Source organism: Drosophila tropicalis, unplaced genomic scaffold, assembly GCF_018151085.1.
Source record: "Drosophila tropicalis isolate 14030-0801.00 unplaced genomic scaffold, ASM1815108v1 contig_859, whole genome shotgun sequence".
Lineage (NCBI taxonomy): Eukaryota > Metazoa > Arthropoda > Insecta > Diptera > Drosophilidae > Drosophila > Drosophila tropicalis.
The window spans coordinates 7,778,540-7,796,732 of NW_027173353.1; the positions used below are offsets into that span (position 1 = coordinate 7,778,540).

Here is an 18,193-nt window from a genome sequence, read left to right on the forward strand (position 1 = left end):
TGTGCTGGAACAGGACGAAAGTCACGTAATCAAAATATAAATCTGATCCTGGCCAGTTCTTTGTACAAGATGTATGGAAACGAATCTTGATTTGATATTATATTTGTAGTCTAACAATTTATGGTCCTTTATTTCATATATATTATTTAAATAATAACTCCCATGATTCCCGACTGCATTGCAAAGGATAAATATTGCTTCTTTTAAATCAGAATTTAAAAAACTTTTTAAAAAAATGAATGTATGTTACGTTTTTTTTCAGACTTCTTTCACTTAAACTAACGCTTTTTATGCCTTAACTAACAATGAACACTTGTTTTTTGTTAGATAAAGTAATTTTGATTTTAAATATCGAATTGGATAAGTACTGAAAGACCTATTTATTGTTAAAAACACAAAATTTTAAATAAATAATATAAGATCGAACATATCTTTCGCTCCTTAGCTCCTTCTTAAAGTTTTTTCTGAAGTTGGGGAACTTCCTTAGCTAAACCTTAACAATTCAAAAACTCTTCAATGATTTTTTTAAATTGGCTAACTAATTAGAAAAGAATGAAATACAAAATATACACCTAGGATGCTTGAAATAATTTTCCAAACAAACGTATGGAATACTCCAATAAGCCAAATGACCATACACGGATCTGGCCAGACCCAAGAGGTCTAATGGTTTAGTGCTAATAGTTTTGTTGAATTAATTCATAAAATACTTCAATTAAGCTTTTTTCTTGAGAAAATGGATATAATATCGTTTGAACGATTCAAAGCAATTTTGAAGATAATACGGTCTGAACTATTTGAAATCCTTAGACCTGATTCTAGTCTGACAATCAGTCAAAAGTATAAAGCATAAAGGTTTTTTACCCAAACCAAAATTTGACATCGTTGGGTAAGAGCAAAAAAAAACATTTTAAATACAATCAATTTGAAATTCAGAAAAACACAATATATTCCATTTTCATTTGAATATATAGAAAGAAAGAGAGAGAGAGTAATAGGGAACGTTTCTTAATAGTAGAATGCAAAAATCCGCTTTATATAAAAGTTGTTATGCTCAGATGGAAAAAAAGAGCTCACCTTAAGTAATAAGCAGCAACAGTTTGACGTCGAAACGAGGGGTTACCCATGGAGGCAGGGGAGACGGCTGTGGGTGGTCGCTTAGGAGGTGGAGAGTGTTCTATTCTGTTGTGGCGCTTGTGGGTCGTTTTGCTGGGCAGGAGAAGGGCGGGGTGGCAAGTCAGTTTGGTTGACTGAGCGCTATGCATGGCAGTACTCAGAATGCAACGAACCAAACGTAAAGTGTTTGCTTGCACTCACTCACTCACTCACACACACATTCTCATAAGAGAGTGAGCTAGAGAGAGAGAGCGGGGATAAAGATGAGACGGGACGGGTACACGCGCTCAGCTTTTGTATTGACGTACTTGACGACGACCGAATGAGACTCTCGACAGCGATTTCCCCCTCAGCATTTGGAACTACATTTTAAATTCTCAACGCTTACCCACAACATTCGCCAATTAGACTTGGCTGTGAACGGAACTGCAAACGAAAATTTCGCAATCATTTTCGCCGTGTAAAAGTCGTAATAACGCATTTCCTTGACGATGGCAAATATAACCTGTGGAGCGAATGTGATTTGGTTCCGTCATGGCCTGCGACTCCATGACAATCCCGCTTTGCTGTCCGCCCTAGCAGACAAGGATCAGGGCATAGCCCTAATACCCATATTCATATTCGATGGCGAGAGTGCAGGTAACCGAGAGAGAGCCCCTCAATTACTTACAATTATTAGAACTACGAATGGGGCTTAGAATCTGTTTGTTTTTTTTTCTCTCACTTTAATGGGATTTTCTAATCCCGTCAACAAATGCCAAATTGACAGTTTTCTAAATCCAAGGGGGAGAAACATGCAAAGAAAAGAAGATAATGTTGCTCTCTGCGAGTGACTAAAAACTTTTGCTTGGCAAATGCGTTTTTTATTTTGTTTTTTTAAATGCAATTTACGGGGAGAATGCAAATGGATAGCTGGTGTGTGTGTGTGTGTGAGAGAGAAAGAAAGAGCGAGAGAGGTAGACTAACTTTTTACCCGATAACAGATATTTAAACTGAGTATAGAAGAACTTATACTAAGTATGGCAAACAGCACAATCTGTAATGCCAAAGCAATATAAGTATAGCCAATCACCTACACAGAAGCCTTTCAGCATATTGATTCTAGTAGATGGTCTTAAAAACTATTCAACATTCAAATTGTAGAATTGGATAAGTATTTACGTATAATTTTAACTCTATTTTTCTTTAATTTTTAATACCAAAGAACTCGTTTGTTTGTCAAGTTATAAAGATTTGCTTATACCCAAAATATTCTCATTACTTGTCGTATCTGAATGTTTTCAATTTAATGAATCTCAGGAGTGTATTCTAATAAAAAGAATTCATAAGAATTTTCAAAGAATGGTCTACAATCTTAGGCTGGAGCAAAGCGGCTCATTTATCATGCTATTTTATGGTATGTTCATATGAAAGATATACAATATAGTCATCCGATCTTGATGAAATTTGGCATAGTCATTAAAAGGTACATATACATATTTAAAAGTTGAAATATTAAAGGCCATTGTGTGAAAAGTAACGAAGTTGTTCTTAAAAGTCACTGTATTCGACCGATCGTTCCTATGGGATAATATAGTTGCCCGATTGTGACACACTTTAGTACAGTCATTAATAGGTGTACAAAACTAACAAATATTCATTTTAATGACAAGAAAACAACAAAGTTATCATATGAAAGGATGGACTGGTCTCGCCGTGCTGATCAAGAATATATATACTTTATATGGTCAGAGATGCTTCCTTCCATGCCTTGCACACTTCTGACCAAAAAGCATATACCCTTATCGGAAGGGTATACGAAAAATGACAACAATTTGGAGTTTGTAAATACTTGAATGCATATTCAAGATCAGAAAGTTCAAATTAGCAGACTGCAAAAGAAATCTTCATGGCGCGGAAAAGCTCTAGTGTTTGTGTCGTTTAACTAAAATATATTTTCTTTAAAACTTTCCAAAAATAATTGATCAATTAAATCTGTTTTAATGAGTCAGTGGATCGTGAATGAATATATCAATATTTTTGCTACTGAATCTCACAAAGATAACTTAACTATTTTTTTAGAACAGAACAGTTTTAAATAATTTATTCAGACATAAGAAAGCTTTTTGGATCCCTTAAAGTATATACAATATTCCCGATCAGGATCAACAGCCGAGTTGATCTAGCCATATCCGTCTGTCCGTCCGTCTGTATGAACGAGTAGATCTCGGAGACTATAAGAGATAGAGCCACCAAATTTGGTTTGTAGGGTCGTTGTAGTATGTAACTATATAGAGTGAAGTTTTGGCCATATATTTAAGCTTTATTTACTGGTTAATAAGATCCTCAACAAAGGTAAAACTAAAATTAGTGTCAATCTGCAATTTCTTTTCATAATACCAACCGATAGCCATTTTATAATCACCAGTAGGAAAAGGAAGCTTCAACAGTTCTGGTCGCAAATAAAAGACGTCTAGAAGTTGCGTACCCTGTCGGATAAAAACATGTCAACTAAATAGATAAAAGAAGCAATAGTCAAAATTCTTACCATATACGGACAGGTGTGATTGAAATTAGTGAATTCCATGAACCAGGATGCTATCAGTATGGCAGCCGGATTATAAGCATGCTTAAGATATCGGCAAATATCAACTTGCCCATTTATTACCCATGGCTTATAACCATTTGCTTTTTTAAGCATTTTAAAACGTACGGATATATCATTGGCCGGATGTAAAATAGTTGCATTGGCGTAAGCACCAATTCGATTGCGTTGCATCACCTTCAAACGACAATAATTTATCTCGATCCACGATCTATTGTAGCTCTCACATACGAAATTAGTTAATTTGAAAACTACGGCATTCTGTGTATACGGATTGATTTTAGAAAGAAATGATGAACTCGAAAATTTTGGTAAAAACTTACGTTTGATTCGATATTAAAACTCACAAGAATGGCTAATATACCGAGGCTTAAAACAAATTGCATCATTCTGTCAAATCCCGAGTAAAAGTAAAACATATTTTATTATTTGATCACGCTTTTCTGCCATGACTCGCTTCATTGCAGCTGATAATTTTCGAATGACTCTACTGATTTGATGTTCGATAGGATACCATGATTATATAATGATTATTTTGGCTGGACGAACCTGATTTGATAATAAACAATAGGAATATTTGTAATAATGGCACATGTCAAAACAAATAGAGGGCCTGGACTAACTTTAGCCATGCCAAAGTTGGTATACTCTTGCAAGTTTTTCTATTACTCTTCCTTTACATGCAGGCGTCAAAATGGAAATACTTTTTATCTACCAAAAGTTTGATGTTTAGTTGGAGCAATGAGGCGTTTTCGACCGATCGAGCTTAATCGTACAGTGGTTAATAGGTATCCAAAACTGACAAATACTAACTTTAATGACAATAGCTTTATTGTATGGAAGCCATATGATATATTGATCTGATACGGAATGAATCCGAGATATACAACCTAGACATGTATCAGGTGTGTGTATCAGTTCATGACTTCAAGTTGAAATACATTTTTTATTGTCAATATTCCTCTTATGGCCAGCAAATGCTATTTCGCTCACTAGAAAAGAACAGAATAAAACATCAAGAATAGGATTATTAAATTCGGAAAAGCTTTCTTCTGCCTGTGTCACACATTTGCGACTTTAATATACCATTGTTGCCTTAAAAGCTTTTCAGTTTAAAAGAACATAAATTCGGGATTTTTTAGTATATTTAGAATGATTTGATAAGTTTCTGTTATGTTGAAGGTTATTTTTTTTATAACTCTTCCATTGATATTTGGTGTTTCGTCTTACTAAACTTTATCTTAAAGAAAATGTTGTATTTCAAATCTAGGCACCAAAGATGTCGGGTACAATCGTATGCGCTTTCTGCTGGACTCGCTGCAGGACCTTGATAGTAAACTTCAGCAGGCCACTGAGGGTCGTGGACGTCTGCACATGTTTCAGGGTCAACCGAAGGAGATCTTCCGTCGTCTGCATCAGCAAGTGCGGCTGAAGAAGATCTGTTTGGAGCAGGATTGTGAGCCAATTTGGAGTCAAAGGGATGCTTCGGTGAAATCTCTATGCCAGGAACTGGGCATAGAGTGGGTGGAAATGGTCTCGCATACTCTATGGGATCCTCATACTGTAATTGAGACGAACGGTGGAATTCCACCCTTGACCTATCAGATGTTTCTAGTAAGTATAAACTGGATGAATCTTTGAAATCGTTTCCAAACCTTTTCCTTTTATTGCAGCACACAGTTGAGATTATTGGACTGCCACCACGACCAACTAATGACCCTGATTGGAATGATGTTGGCTTCGTTGAGATCTCCCCGGAAATGCAAAAGGAATTGAAATACTTGCAGCACGTGCCTACGCCGGAATACTTTAACATCTATTGTGATAATATGGGATATTTGGCCAAGATCAATTGGCGTGGTGGCGAAACTGAGGCTCTGTTGCTGCTCCAGGAGCGCCTCAAAGTGGAGCAATCGGCCTTCGAGCGGGGCTATTATCTACCCAATCAGGCTATGCCAAATATAATGGATACGCCCAAATCGATGAGTCCCCATTTGCGTTTCGGCTGCCTTTCAGTGCGGCGATTCTATTGGAATGTTCATGATCTCTTTAAGAATGTCCAGCTAAGAGCCTGTGTGCGAGGTGTCCAAATGACGGGCGGATCCCATATAACTGGGCAGTTGATATGGCGAGAGTATTTCTATACCATGTCGGTGAATAATCCCAACTACGATCGCATGGATGGCAATGAGATTTGCTTGAATATCCCATGGTCCAAGCCGCATGCAGAGAGACTAGAGCGTTGGCGTTTGGGTCAGACGGGATTCCCCTTAATCGATGGTGCCATGCGGCAACTGCTAGCCGAAGGTTGGCTACATCATACGCTACGCAATACGGTGGCCACCTTTCTCACCCGTGGCGGACTCTGGCAGAGTTGGGAGCACGGTGTACAGCATTTCCTAAAGTATCTACTCGATGCCGATTGGTCTGTATGCGCCGGCAATTGGATGTGGGTGTCGAGTTCGGCATTCGAGAAGCTCTTGGATTCATCGCTGGTCACCTGTAGTCAAGCCATGGCCAAGCGTTTGGATCCCGATGGCTTGTACATCAAGCAGTATGTGCCGGAATTGCGAAATGTCCCCAAGGAGTATATGTAAGTTAAAAGTTGTCAGGAGGAATCAGTTGATGATGGCATTTGTCTCTCTTCCAGTCATGAACCATGGCGCATGTCTGCCAAGGATCAGGAGCGTTATGAGTGCTTGATAGGAGTTCACTATCCAGAGCCCATAATCGATCTATCGTTGGCTCTTAAACGGAACACTTTGGCCATGACCAATCTAAGAAATTCACTGATAACGCCACCGCCGCATTGTCGACCCTCCAATGAGGAGGAAGTGCGTCAATTCTTCTGGTTGGCAGAGTCCATGTAAAGTCCAGGGATGTTTTTTTTTTATTGTAATGTCCGAATGTCATTTTTAAAATAAAATATTAGCCAAATTAGCATTTAATTCACATATCAATATATATGTATGTATATATATCATTAATAATGCTTTATTCTTCGTTTTTTTGTTAATTTAAAATATTTACTACAATACAATTTGTATTTTCCCCATCTTCATTTCAACAAATCAATTTTTTTTTGTTTTTAGTTATGTATATATAATGTTATTACATATTATTATTGTTATTATCATTTTGAATTACGTCATATTCAAATTAAACGCAATTTAACAGCAATTTGAAATAATTAGTTAATTAGTTAAATTTCATCGAGCAAAAATTGAACGCGAATTAATTTTTAGTTTTTCATTTTCTTGGGGTGATAAACAAATGCAAATGTTATTCAATTAATATTAATTACCGTTGTTTTTTTTCATAATTCTTTTACTAAATTTTCATTTATTCTTCGTTTTGTTTCTCGTGTATATTTTATTTTAATGCCTAAAATTTCGTTTCTAGAAGTTTATTTGTTTTTTTTTTTTATTTTATTTTTTGTGTGTGTGAGTGTGGAGTGCATTATTTGTTTGTGTGGGACCTAAAATGAAGTTTTATTGTATTGAAATTTGAGTCCCTCGACAGTTTTTTTTTCCTTTTTTTTTTCTTCTTTCAAAATACAACTTAGTTAAGAAGAGATATATATAGAGGCTTAGATATACTTATAGGAAGTTGCAATGGGCAGTTGAAGAAACGTTTTCAAAAAGTCCTGTGGACAAAAAGTGAAGAGGGAGAAAGTTGTAGGAAACAATAAACTGTTTGGCAGCCTATTGCATACTTTAGGGCTTGAATTTCCTTACCCCAATTCATATGCCTTGATTCCCCACTGCTTACGCTTATTAATGGATAAAAGCAAAAGTTGAAAACTTCGATAAGTTCCGAAGTTAAGACAAACATTTAGAGTTTAAGTACACACAAAAATCTAATAGGTAGACAAACTTTAGACGAGATAGTTGAGTAAAACTAAACCAACTTGTACGTGAACGAACATGAACTCACACAGCAAATAACAATAATAATAATAATAAATATTATTATTATACTTTATTTATATTATATTTTTTTATATTATTTTCTTGCATTGTTTTAACGAATTGTTTAAAGTGTGTGTTTCGTTTGTATACATTTTCATATAAGTATTTTTTGTATATACATGTGTATAATATTTATAGGCTTATGCATTTTTTATATTTATATAATATAACTGAGTGAGCGACCGACCGACTGACCGACCAAACGACTGGGGTACAAAGTGTTGAAAACGAAAAAAATGAAAAGCTGTTGCCCCATTAAGTATGCAATACTTTTTCATACAGTTTTCTTTTTTGTTGTTTGCAATATTGTTAATCGGTATCTTTATCCCATTTGTTGCTTCCGGTGAATGCTTTAAGCTTATGAGGTTCAATTAAATTCATTTGCCATAATAAATTTGACTTAAGTAAGGTTTATATATCATGTATGTATGTATGTATCTATGTGTGTGTGTGTATATATGTATAGATAAATATTTAGATTTTTAACCGGGTACATATGTGTGAATGAAAATATATATGTATAGTTGTTTCTGTGGTGTTTAGTTTAATATCAGTTAAAAGCCATTCCATATATGTATATTTCAATGTTTAATGCATCTCAAGAGCAAAATGGTTTAGGTATTAGTTTTTGTTTTGAAAATGGACGTTTTTTTTATAGTTTAGATAGATACATATATATCGTCAAGGTATTTGCTTCCAAATGCCGATAACGAAGAGTACTTCAAGTCGTAAAGTTTTTTGTTTGTTTTTGAGCAGAAAAGTTCAAGCGGCAGGCAGAAAAGTTATTGCAAGGAATGTGTAAAAAGCCAAAAGGTGGTTCATTTCTACTTGATATGAGAATCTAAGCGAATAGACAGAGAGAGAGAGAGAGAGAGAGAGAGAGAGAAGAGATAGATGTGGTTTATGGGAAACTCCCTTTTGTATTTCTTTTTGGCAGTTTTTCTTAGTATACAAATTGAGATCTTTGCTCTATAAGCCAAATAAAAGTTTATGCGTCAGCATTCGACTCTAGATCAATATGATCTAATCAGTTATTGAGGCTAAACGTGAGGAAAATGTTATTAATTTGTGAAACAAACTCAGTTACCAATGCCCAAGGTGCCTGACCGTTTGCTCCAATTTGCTTTGCTCTTTTGGAATGCAAATCAAATGCACACATGTGAATTGCAAATAGATTTCTTCTCTTTAACGAGGTTGAATACAAATATTAAATGTATATATGTATGTATATATAATTGAAAATGCTCGAGTGACTGATAAAATTTTCTTTGCCATCCGCTGTTCGTTTTCTTTCTGCTTCAGCACACATCGACTATAATGAAGACGTTGCTGATGATGATGATGACAATGATTATGGAGGAGGAGGAGTTCGTTTAATGGTTTTTTTGGTTTTGTTTTATTCATTATTTTCAATTTCTCTTATATCATGTCAATAATTGATTTATTTTATACAATTAGCTGTCATTTATGTAACTCTCATATATATAATAGTAATTCATTTAGATGACAGAATTTACAAGTTGAGGCAAACTTAAAAACGAATTAAATTTTTCACAATAAAAGTAAAAACTGAATTCCTGAATGTTGATGCAGGAGAGCCCAGACGAGGCCAGACATGGATTGGAGGTAGTGCTGACAACAAAAATCATAAATGTCTGGACTTAATTAAATGTCCTTTTCAACTCGGTGTATGTGTGTGTGAGTGTGTAATGTGTTTTTGTGTGTCCTGATTACATTTTCTATACATACAATTAAAACTTAACTAACTTGCGTTTTATTGTTATAGGTTTTGTGGTTGGATTCTTGGTTGCTGGTTCTTGGATTTTGGGATCTCTTCTATGTGAGGTGCTAAACTAGAGCTAAGCTTTGTTGTTGTTGTTGTTTTTCTTCTGTTTGTTATACACTTGGTGTTTCATTTTGTTGTTTTTGTCAGCAAATTGCTTCAATTTCATTTTATTTGTTGCTTTTAATGTTTTATTTGTTTTCTTCCATCTTATTTTGGTGTTAACATGGTATTTATGCATTTTCCTTTTTTCATTTTACATACATTTTTATTTTATTTATAGATCATTTGCATTTAAAGTTTTCATTTGTTTTGTTGTGTAAATTGTTGCTACTACATTTAATCGCCATCCGCACGCATACCGCGCACTTGTCCCACTTGTCGCGCTTTGTCGAGCTCATCCTTCACCTTGTCCTCAATGGCGCGTATGTCCTCCATTGTTAGACCGTACCAGCGATCAGTCGAACAGAAAACTTGGCTGCAGATTAATAATAACAAATAAAATTTGAAATCAACTTATGATCGTTTAAGGTTTAGATCTTTGGGTCTACAACTCACCGATGGAAGTTTGTGAAAAGTCGTCGCTCAGATTTTTGTATAAAATTCTCTACTCTAGTCTGCAGGCCGAACCATTTGAACTCACAGGTGACCAACTTGTAGCAGGTCATTACAGGATCCACGTGTTTTTTCCAGTCGGGACCCACCAGGGGACCGCGTCCTGTCTTCTTTGACTGGTAGCTGAAATAAATTAAAACGGATTGTCATTAAAAGTTCATCAATTTGCCAATGAAATTTAATACTTACGTAGTTGGATCCTCTTCGGGCTTGTAGTCAGCAGTCAAAATTGGATCGTTGGCAATGTCAATGTGCACCACTTCACGGATTTTCAGCTTATCGGGCGTCAATTCGTGAACCTGCAAAAGGAGAAACGAATCAACAACTCAGATTTCAATAGCAATTTGAGAGAGTAAACATTTAAAGCGTTTTAGAGTTAGTAATTGAAGCCATACGAGTATTTTTAAACAAAGAGACATGCACATGAAACAATCGAGCGAACAATTCTAAAAGCAATAAACAAAATAAAACATCTAAACATTGAAAAACTAATGCATGAAATTTCGAAAAAGAACTTAAACAAACACACACTCACATTCGGTAATTCTCCAATATCATTCTCAAAATGTGTTGAATCAATATGAAGTCGAAAATTCTCATTCATATAACCAGGATTCTTAACAAAAATGTTAACCAAAACCAAAAAAAATATATGTATATGTTTAAACACAACAAATTAAAAGCAGAAAGTTTCGAAAACAAGAAACAAATTCCAGCAATGATGATAAATGTTAGATATGGTTTTTATTATGGTTATGTGGTTAGTTAGGATATGGAATGAACATAAAATAAAAGAAAGAGAAACGAAAAAGAAAACCAAATTAGTTAAATTTTGCTTTTCGGCACACAACTTACATTTTCGGCATCTCCACCATCGCTGACATGCAACGTGTCGATGACTATTTTGAAAGCATCTTTCATGAATTTGGGATTCTAGAATAGTTGTATTTAAAGTATTGTGTAAAAGTTTCATACGTTTATACATTTTCCTTATAACTTGTTAAACAATCAAATAAAAAGTTTGCGAATTTGCACTTGAATAGGGACAAGAATTTCTTTATGAATTGACATCTTTTTAGTAAAGGGAAAACTGAGAAGTTTAATAACTTTATTTACTTTTGCTATTATCATTAATGTGCTTTCTAAATCTTCATTTGAAAAGTGTTAGGAACCACAATTCTTCGATATAGTATTATAATTGTGGTTAGCAAGGGAATGACAATGGTTTCTTATATTTCATTCCATGCTATGACTAAATCTCTTCGAATTGTCTAAACAATCCGTCCGACTATGAAAGCAATAAGAAAGATTCACTATTAAAGAAAACGTCTTTAAAGAAAACCTTGTCCCTATGACTTTCGTTTAAGAGCTGAACTAAAGATTGAAACTTTAAATGTACAAAAAATTTCAAGACTTTCTTCTTCGATATAATGGAAATTAGTCATTTCCATTTAGAAAATTGTTTGATTTCTACTTTAAATTACCGTTATAATCGTTCGACAATAAGGATAGGCATTCCATGCCTCCTCATGTATTTCCAATGACCCCTTGGGCGCCAATAGTCTTATGTACGATGGAACTTTTGATTGCAGATGATAAATCTTATATGTATATTGACCGGAATTATATTTGCCACCTAAAAAGAAAACGATATTGAATGTATAATCATATAAAATTGTTGTTAATTAACACTCACCTAGCAAAGGAAAGTTTTCGAAGGGTTCATTCTTTAACACCTCAATGCCCTCGCCGCCACCTGTGTTTTCCTTTGACGCCTCTGCCACCGAGAACAATTGTGCAACTTGATACTGTCAGGGAGAAACAGAGAAATAATATGTCTTATGAAAGAGAAGTGAAAAGCAATCGTGTGATTATTCATATTTACCTCTTCCACAGTTAATGGCAAAGTGACGCGACTGCAATGACAGAAAAATAAAAAAAGAAAAGAATGCGGAAAATTATTTTAATTAATTTTCATATATGTTTATATATAGGAATTTCACTCAGTAGAAAAATGTTTTGCAAGTTTTTAATTAAAATATATGCCACACGGAGCGGATTCCATCAGGTGACTCTTTTCTGTGAGAAGGGAGAGTGGGGCGGAGGATATGGCGCGCAAATGTAGGCAACATTAAAGTTTCAATAAGCTTGACGAGTTTCCTTTCTCTTTTATTTTACACTCAAAACATTTTACATATTTTTAACAAAAAATTGTTGCCAGAAGGCGGGGGGGACAGGGAGGGCGGAGTTGATTCGGCTAGGGCTGGTCCTAGGAGGCGTAATTCCAACAGCCTTGAAACTTTTTCGCCTAGCTTGACTTTGTTGCGGTTTTTATGGGCAGCAAGAACCTAATTGAAAAATTTACCACCAAATTTATGAGAGGCAACCACGAAACAAAAATGCTCTTTCTCTCGCCATGCCAAGGGCTTAAAAAAAACGTAACGTTGCGAAATATTCAACTAAAATAAAGGTAAACTATTCATAATTGTGTAATTTAGTGTTTAATTGAGTGTTCCAATGTCTGGCAAAACTTTTCCCTAATCCTCCAAGTAAAAAACTTCTTTATAAACTTACAAAACCATTTCCATAAAATCAAATAATATGTTAAATTGCTTGTAAAAAGGCTTTGTCAATTGCCTTGTTAGAGGGGTGGAGGGGGGAAGATATAAGAAGCCTTGTGTTAGTTGGGTTTTCTTGCCATCAAGGTGCAAAAGTTTTGTAGCTCATAAAACTGACGATGACGACAATGACGATGCTCGGTCTAGGTTTTGGTCTTGGTCTTGGGCTGAGTTTATGAGGTACTTGCCGCTGCTGCTGCTGTTGCTGATGTTGTTATTGTTGGTTGTTTGGTGCTTTCATTTGCCTTTATTACACACACAGCAAACAGAACAATGCGACAATGAAAATGTACTTTTTTTGTTTCAGCATATATATTTACTTGTGGCTGCACATCCCCCTCCACCAGCTTCCTTTGCTTCCTACTTCCTTCTTTTGGTCTAGTGTGGCAGTGGCAGGCAATTAACCTTTTGCTGTTGCTTGGGCCATTGTTGACACGTGTAATGATGTGTTTCCTAATTGCCATTTCTGACTATGACTCTGGCAAGAGCAACAGCAGCAGCAACTGGTAGGCACTTAGTGGGCGTGGCCAAATATAAAAGTTTATGACGCCCCACAAAAATAAAAAGAAAACCAAACCAAAAACAAAACTTTTCTCTGTCACAGAAAAGGTTAGAGGTAAAATTTAACCTGCGGCATGGAAAGAAGATGATGAAAAAGTTGTGCAAGTTAACTACTTTTCCGTTTGTTTGACTTGAGATTTTGTTCTTTGGGGATCGCACGATGATTTATTTGCCCCCAATTGACTTATTTACACTAAATTTGAGGCCAAATTAACTTGAGACTAAGCAAAATTACAATTGAATCGACCCAACAGAGTGGAGCAGCTATGTATATACTCTTTTTGCTGGATATTGACGTTAAAGCCATCCAAGAAAAGATTCGAGAATAAATCATAAATCCTACATACATATATACGACCAAACTATCCAAATAGGCAAAGATAACTTGCCTTTTTGTGTAATTCTCTCTAATGAAATCAAATAACAACAGGAAAATCTCTACAAATGTCCAAGGACATCGCAAAGGAGGCGCCACAATAACTTATATGAAGAACAGAATATACATTTATATACTTATATGTCTGGCGACAGAAAGTTTTTATTTGAAGCAATAAGATAAGCAAATGCGAGGGTGGGAGGGCACACGAAAAGTGGGTCAAAAATCGAATGTGAGAGAGATCAAAAAGCAAAGGCCAAATCAGATGATGGTACCAAAGACAAAACAAAGCACAGAAGGCCATCAAGAAATTATGCAAATAATAAGCAAACAGCAAACTGAGTCGGGTGTGGGGGAGGCAAAGGGGGGAGGATGGGGCACCAACAATAAAATATTGAAGAACTCTTAATGAGACTGTTGACAAAAAAAAAAAAAAAAAAAAAAAAACAAATTATGAACACTCGATTGTCGTCCCCAAAGGGGAAAGAATCGACATGAAACGAAATGTAATGTAATGGAAAGGCAAGAAAAGGAAAGGAAAATGTGTGTATGTGTGTGCGTGTGTGTGTGTCTGTTGTTTGTCATAATTGAAAATGGAAAGTGTATCTCTGTTAGTGTATGTGTGTCTGTGTGTGTGGGCCGGATGAGTGCTTTTGGCCAAGGGTTTTGTGGTCGCCACTTAAATGCCCTGGTCATCCGCCTTCGTATTGTATTGCTGCACATAAGGTCGGTAGTCAGCATGATGAATAATTAAAGATGCGGTAAGTGAAAAGCAAAATGGAAAATTCTTAAAACAGGAATACAAAAAAAACATAAGCAAAGTAATCAATAGGGATGGGATCAATAAAATTTTTAGTTAAACCAATACTTTTGGTCTTGCAGATTAAAAAGCTATTCAAAATATCTGTATCAGTTCATATTTTATTTCAAAATCTGTTATAAATTTTAAGTGGAATTCGTCAAGGCAAAACCAACAACAAATATTTAACTATCTAATATTTGACATGATCTCTTTCCCCATGAGTAAAGACAATTAAAATGAAACAAAGCAGAAAAACCCAAAAAAAATGTAGTTTGCCTTGTATATGTATGGTAAAAACCTCATTACCAATATGTTTTCGGTCCAACTCTCTTCACTTTTTGGCTAATGTGCGTGCTGTTCGTCTAAAAGCAATCCAAATTGCGAGTAATTTTTTAAATCCAACGAATAAACGGAAAAATCGTTTAACTAATATTAGCAATCGGTACACCCTTTCCCTCATATGCGACTCTAAATATATAATACGTACATATACATACATATATAACAAACAACAACAATAAAAAATACCTCGAACGTTTTGTGTTATCTTATCAAAATACAACAAACTACAAAAACACAAACGAAAAGTAAATGGCGGAACTAAATGAGAACCCGTGCTGTTTTCCAAATTGATTAGCAGAGAGACTGAGAGAGAGAGAGAGAGAGAGATATAGAGGATTGACATTGTATGAAAAGGGGGGACCTAACTTGAATGCAATTGGGGGGAAGTGCCAAAGTACATTAAACATTTATTTAAGACACGGCAACTAATTAATAACTAATAAAAAACCGGAAAATTCCGTAGCAAACAACAAAAACATTTTGCAAAATTTTAATTCTAGTTATTTATTGCATTTTATGCCGCGTGTTCCCTTACTTTAATAACTTGATGAAAATGTGTGTGAAGAAAAAATAAATGTCGTTATTTGTTTGTTGTTTATGCCATATTTTTTGCCCTGTTGGCCATTTAAAATTTTTTTGTTTATCAGGCACGCGCTATATACCTACATAAACACCCTTTTTTTTGCACATATCCCATATTAATGGGTATATTAGACTTTTCTAGGAACTTGTATTTACAAAACCAAACATGAATATGCTATATGCTAGGCCAATATATATTTAAACAAGCAATTTAATAAGGGAAAACTTTCTCACAATAACAGGGTAAACTGAAGTCAGTACCCTAAATTGTTTATACCGTTTTGTTGTTTAATGTTGGCGTTGAAATTTTTATTGCCCAATGGTTTACACTCCAACAACCAGTCAAAAGCAAAACAAATTCAATTGCCAACTGCTGTTAAATTTCAGCTATGAATTATGACATTGCAGGAAAATTTTTGAAACCCAAATAAGTGTCACAAGAATGAGCAATTGTTAGTTTAAAAACTAAACCAATACTTTTGATGTATATAAATTAAAATTGTTTATTTTTCAAAAGTTTCATCTTAAAGGTTCTTCCATTTATTGTTTTGACATGAAAGTCAATTAAAAAATTTTGTAATTTCCGCTTTTTATAAATGGCAAGGAACGTGACAGATAAATTTAATAGAATTTTTTTGATTGATAGTCAAAAACATAAAGCATTTAATTAAGGCTTGGAGGAAATTGAAGAAAGGATAAATCAATATTTGCCTTATGCCAAGACTACAACTTTGAGATACTCTGTAATAAGTCGTAAAGTTCGAGTCTTTAACTTTTTCTTGTTCAAAAAATTGGAAATAAGTCATAAAGAAAACTGAGTTACCAGGTCGAATAGACAGAAGATCTTTCTAAATACTATAAAATGCAATAAATTTAGATTCATTGAGGAAAACGGTTTTCACATTTCTATTTAAGACCTTAAGACATTGTTTTTTTCATTGAAATTATACATATTATTCTATATATCTGTCAAAACATTAGAAAAGTATTTGTGTCGGATCTTTAGTCCAAGATGAGGTCCATTCAACTGAAATTCTACTCAGGCAAGTATTCTATGCATTAGAAGTAACAGGGAGATGACTCCAATTAACATTCTTGGCTGTGGCCGTCACCTTTACTAGGACTTAATTATACTCTTTTGCCCCACAGGTGCAAGAAATGAAGACCTTATCATAGCGCGCTGCTTTATGACAACTTGTTTGATTAAAATCGTCGCGCCAAAAAGGCGGAAAAGGGCAATAGATGAGAGAGGCGAGAGTGAGAAAGAGGGAGTGGGAGAAGGAGAGAGCGACTGAACTTGATATGAGTCAGCCCCAGCAGGCGGAGACGTGGCAAACAAAATAAAAGTAAAGAGTAGCAAAAAAAAAAAAAAAGACGACAAAAAACAGACACTTTAAGTTTCATGCAAAAAATATTTCCAATTGACAAACTTTCAAACTCATTACGTCATCTTGGCAGTCAAAGGTAAAACGAGCCAGAAGGAGTAAGACATAGAGAGAGAGCAAGCGAGAGACTGATATAAAGCGGGGGTGTAGGCCATCATTTTCACTGATAACGTGTTGTACAATTTTTTTTATATATTTTATGATTTTTAGCATATCAAATGGTTTTTCGATAAAGGAAAAAAACCCAACAAAATTGAGTCTTAACTGAAAACACAACAAACTATTTAGCTGCCAGAGCGAGAGGGAACACAAGAAGAGAGCGTATATGAGAGAGTGCGAAAGGGAGATAAGAGCACATGAAATCGATTTGTCACAAATACTTTGCGGCTTGTGCATATAATTTACGTTTTTTATTAAGTTTATTTATTTATTATGAATTATTTTCATACTCACAATTCTTTAATCTGCATTTTGCTAAAATTATTAACACTTTGCAATATAATTAGATAATGTCTTTTGCCTAAAATGAGGAGAAACAGAGAGAGAGAAAGGGGGAAAGACTTATCAAATTGTTGTCGTTTTTTGTTTAATAAATTTTCTCGTTTTTATTGAATATCCATATATATATTTTTGCATGTAGATATATACATATATCTAGATATATATAGATGCACTTGCACTTAAATATTTAGCCTTCGCACACGTTTTCTATATATAAATGTTATATCAAATTTATCTTTGTAGATGCTTTTTTTGTTTAAACAAAGTGATTCATTGCTAATAGTAGGAAATGATGTGTGTACTTTTCTTAAATAGTGCTATTTAATATTATTTTTGTTTAATAATTGTTACTTTGATTTGTCGGCACACACACACACGCTTTTGCTCTCACAAGCACACACACACACAAACGGCCAAAGAGACGGCCCCTTTATAAGATACGCTTACGCACTGCGAACAACACGAATTTTGCCTCAATTTATTCAGTTTTAATTGCTGTTCAATTGAAATTGCCGAAAAAAAACGTTTCGCGTTTGACTTGATTGTGATTGTTTTAACTAAGTAATACTATGTTTTTTTTGCAAGGGCTGGCAAAGCACTTTTCCTTTTCTACACAATGTGACCAGATGCCGCCACTGAAAAAACGCCATAACAGGCGACATCCGCGTTGCCAGACTAATCGAAGCTCACAGCCAGCCTCAGAAGGTAGGGTATTTTTTGGAAAAGTTTGACTTACAAGCTTTTTATTACTAATTTTATTATTATTATTTATTATTGTTATTAATTAGTGTCATCAACTATTCTTTAAATTAAATTTTAGACAGAAAAATCAAGTCTCGTTTGCTAATATTCCTAAGCAATAGTTGATAGTTTTAAAAATAGAGAACCAGGTTAAGCTAGTCAGCTTACATCAAACTATCTATCTCACTATCTAGGGGAAAAATATAATCACAAGGT

The 18,193-nt window shown here is 34.7% G+C and overlaps 2 protein-coding genes across 4 annotated transcripts; one reads left to right on the forward strand and one right to left on the reverse strand.

Annotated features, from left to right (window-relative positions):
- The first annotated feature begins 1,525 nt into the window (after nucleotides 1–1,525).
- cry (cryptochrome) lies at nucleotides 1,526–6,880 on the forward strand. The gene is made up of 4 exons (XM_068296283.1): nucleotides 1,526–1,755; nucleotides 4,971–5,314; nucleotides 5,374–6,293; nucleotides 6,351–6,880. Exons 1-4 carry the CDS (start codon nucleotides 1,608–1,610, stop codon nucleotides 6,568–6,570), a joined length of 1,632 nt encoding a protein of 543 aa, XP_068152384.1. The 5' UTR covers nucleotides 1,526–1,607; the 3' UTR covers nucleotides 6,571–6,880.
- Nucleotides 6,881–9,039: 2,159 nt separating this feature from the next.
- Nucleotides 9,040–17,850, reverse strand: vib (phosphatidylinositol transfer protein vib). Of its 3 annotated transcripts, none has more exons than XM_068296285.1 (9): nucleotides 17,684–17,850; nucleotides 17,189–17,255; nucleotides 11,955–11,985; nucleotides 11,766–11,877; nucleotides 11,554–11,705; nucleotides 10,605–10,685; nucleotides 10,259–10,368; nucleotides 10,013–10,192; nucleotides 9,040–9,932 (listed from the first exon to the last, which is right to left on the reverse strand). In XM_068296285.1, the coding sequence occupies exons 2-9, from the start codon at nucleotides 17,203–17,205 to the stop codon at nucleotides 9,794–9,796; spliced, it is 822 nt and encodes a 273-aa protein (XP_068152386.1). In that variant the 5' UTR covers nucleotides 17,206–17,255; nucleotides 17,684–17,850; the 3' UTR covers nucleotides 9,040–9,793. The 3 variants fall into 3 exon arrangements, with proteins under 3 accessions (XP_068152386.1, XP_068152385.1, XP_068152387.1); XM_068296284.1 differs by having other exon boundaries at nucleotides 17,688–17,849; XM_068296286.1 differs by lacking the exon at nucleotides 10,605–10,685 and adding an exon at nucleotides 10,925–11,002 and having other exon boundaries at nucleotides 17,688–17,847.
- Between the last annotated feature and the right edge of the window lie 343 nt (nucleotides 17,851–18,193).

Excerpts from the sequence above, each read along its gene's own strand:
- cry (XM_068296283.1), top strand. The coding sequence starts at position 1,608 with ATGGCAAATATAACCTGTGGAGCGAATGTGATTTGGTTCCGTCATGGC. Across the intron at positions 1,756-4,970 it reads ATTCGATGGCGAGAGTGCAG|GCACCAAAGATGTCGGGTAC; the intron begins GTAACCGAGAGA and ends TTTCAAATCTAG. Across the intron at positions 5,315-5,373 it reads TGACCTATCAGATGTTTCTA|CACACAGTTGAGATTATTGG; the intron begins GTAAGTATAAAC and ends CTTTTATTGCAG.
- vib (XM_068296285.1), bottom strand. Across the intron at positions 11,878-11,954 it reads TGCCATTAACTGTGGAAGAG|TATCAAGTTGCACAATTGTT; the intron begins GTAAATATGAAT and ends TCTCCCTGACAG. Across the intron at positions 10,686-11,553 it reads ATTGTCGAACGATTATAACG|AATCCTGGTTATATGAATGA; the intron begins GTAATTTAAAGT and ends ATTTTTGTTAAG.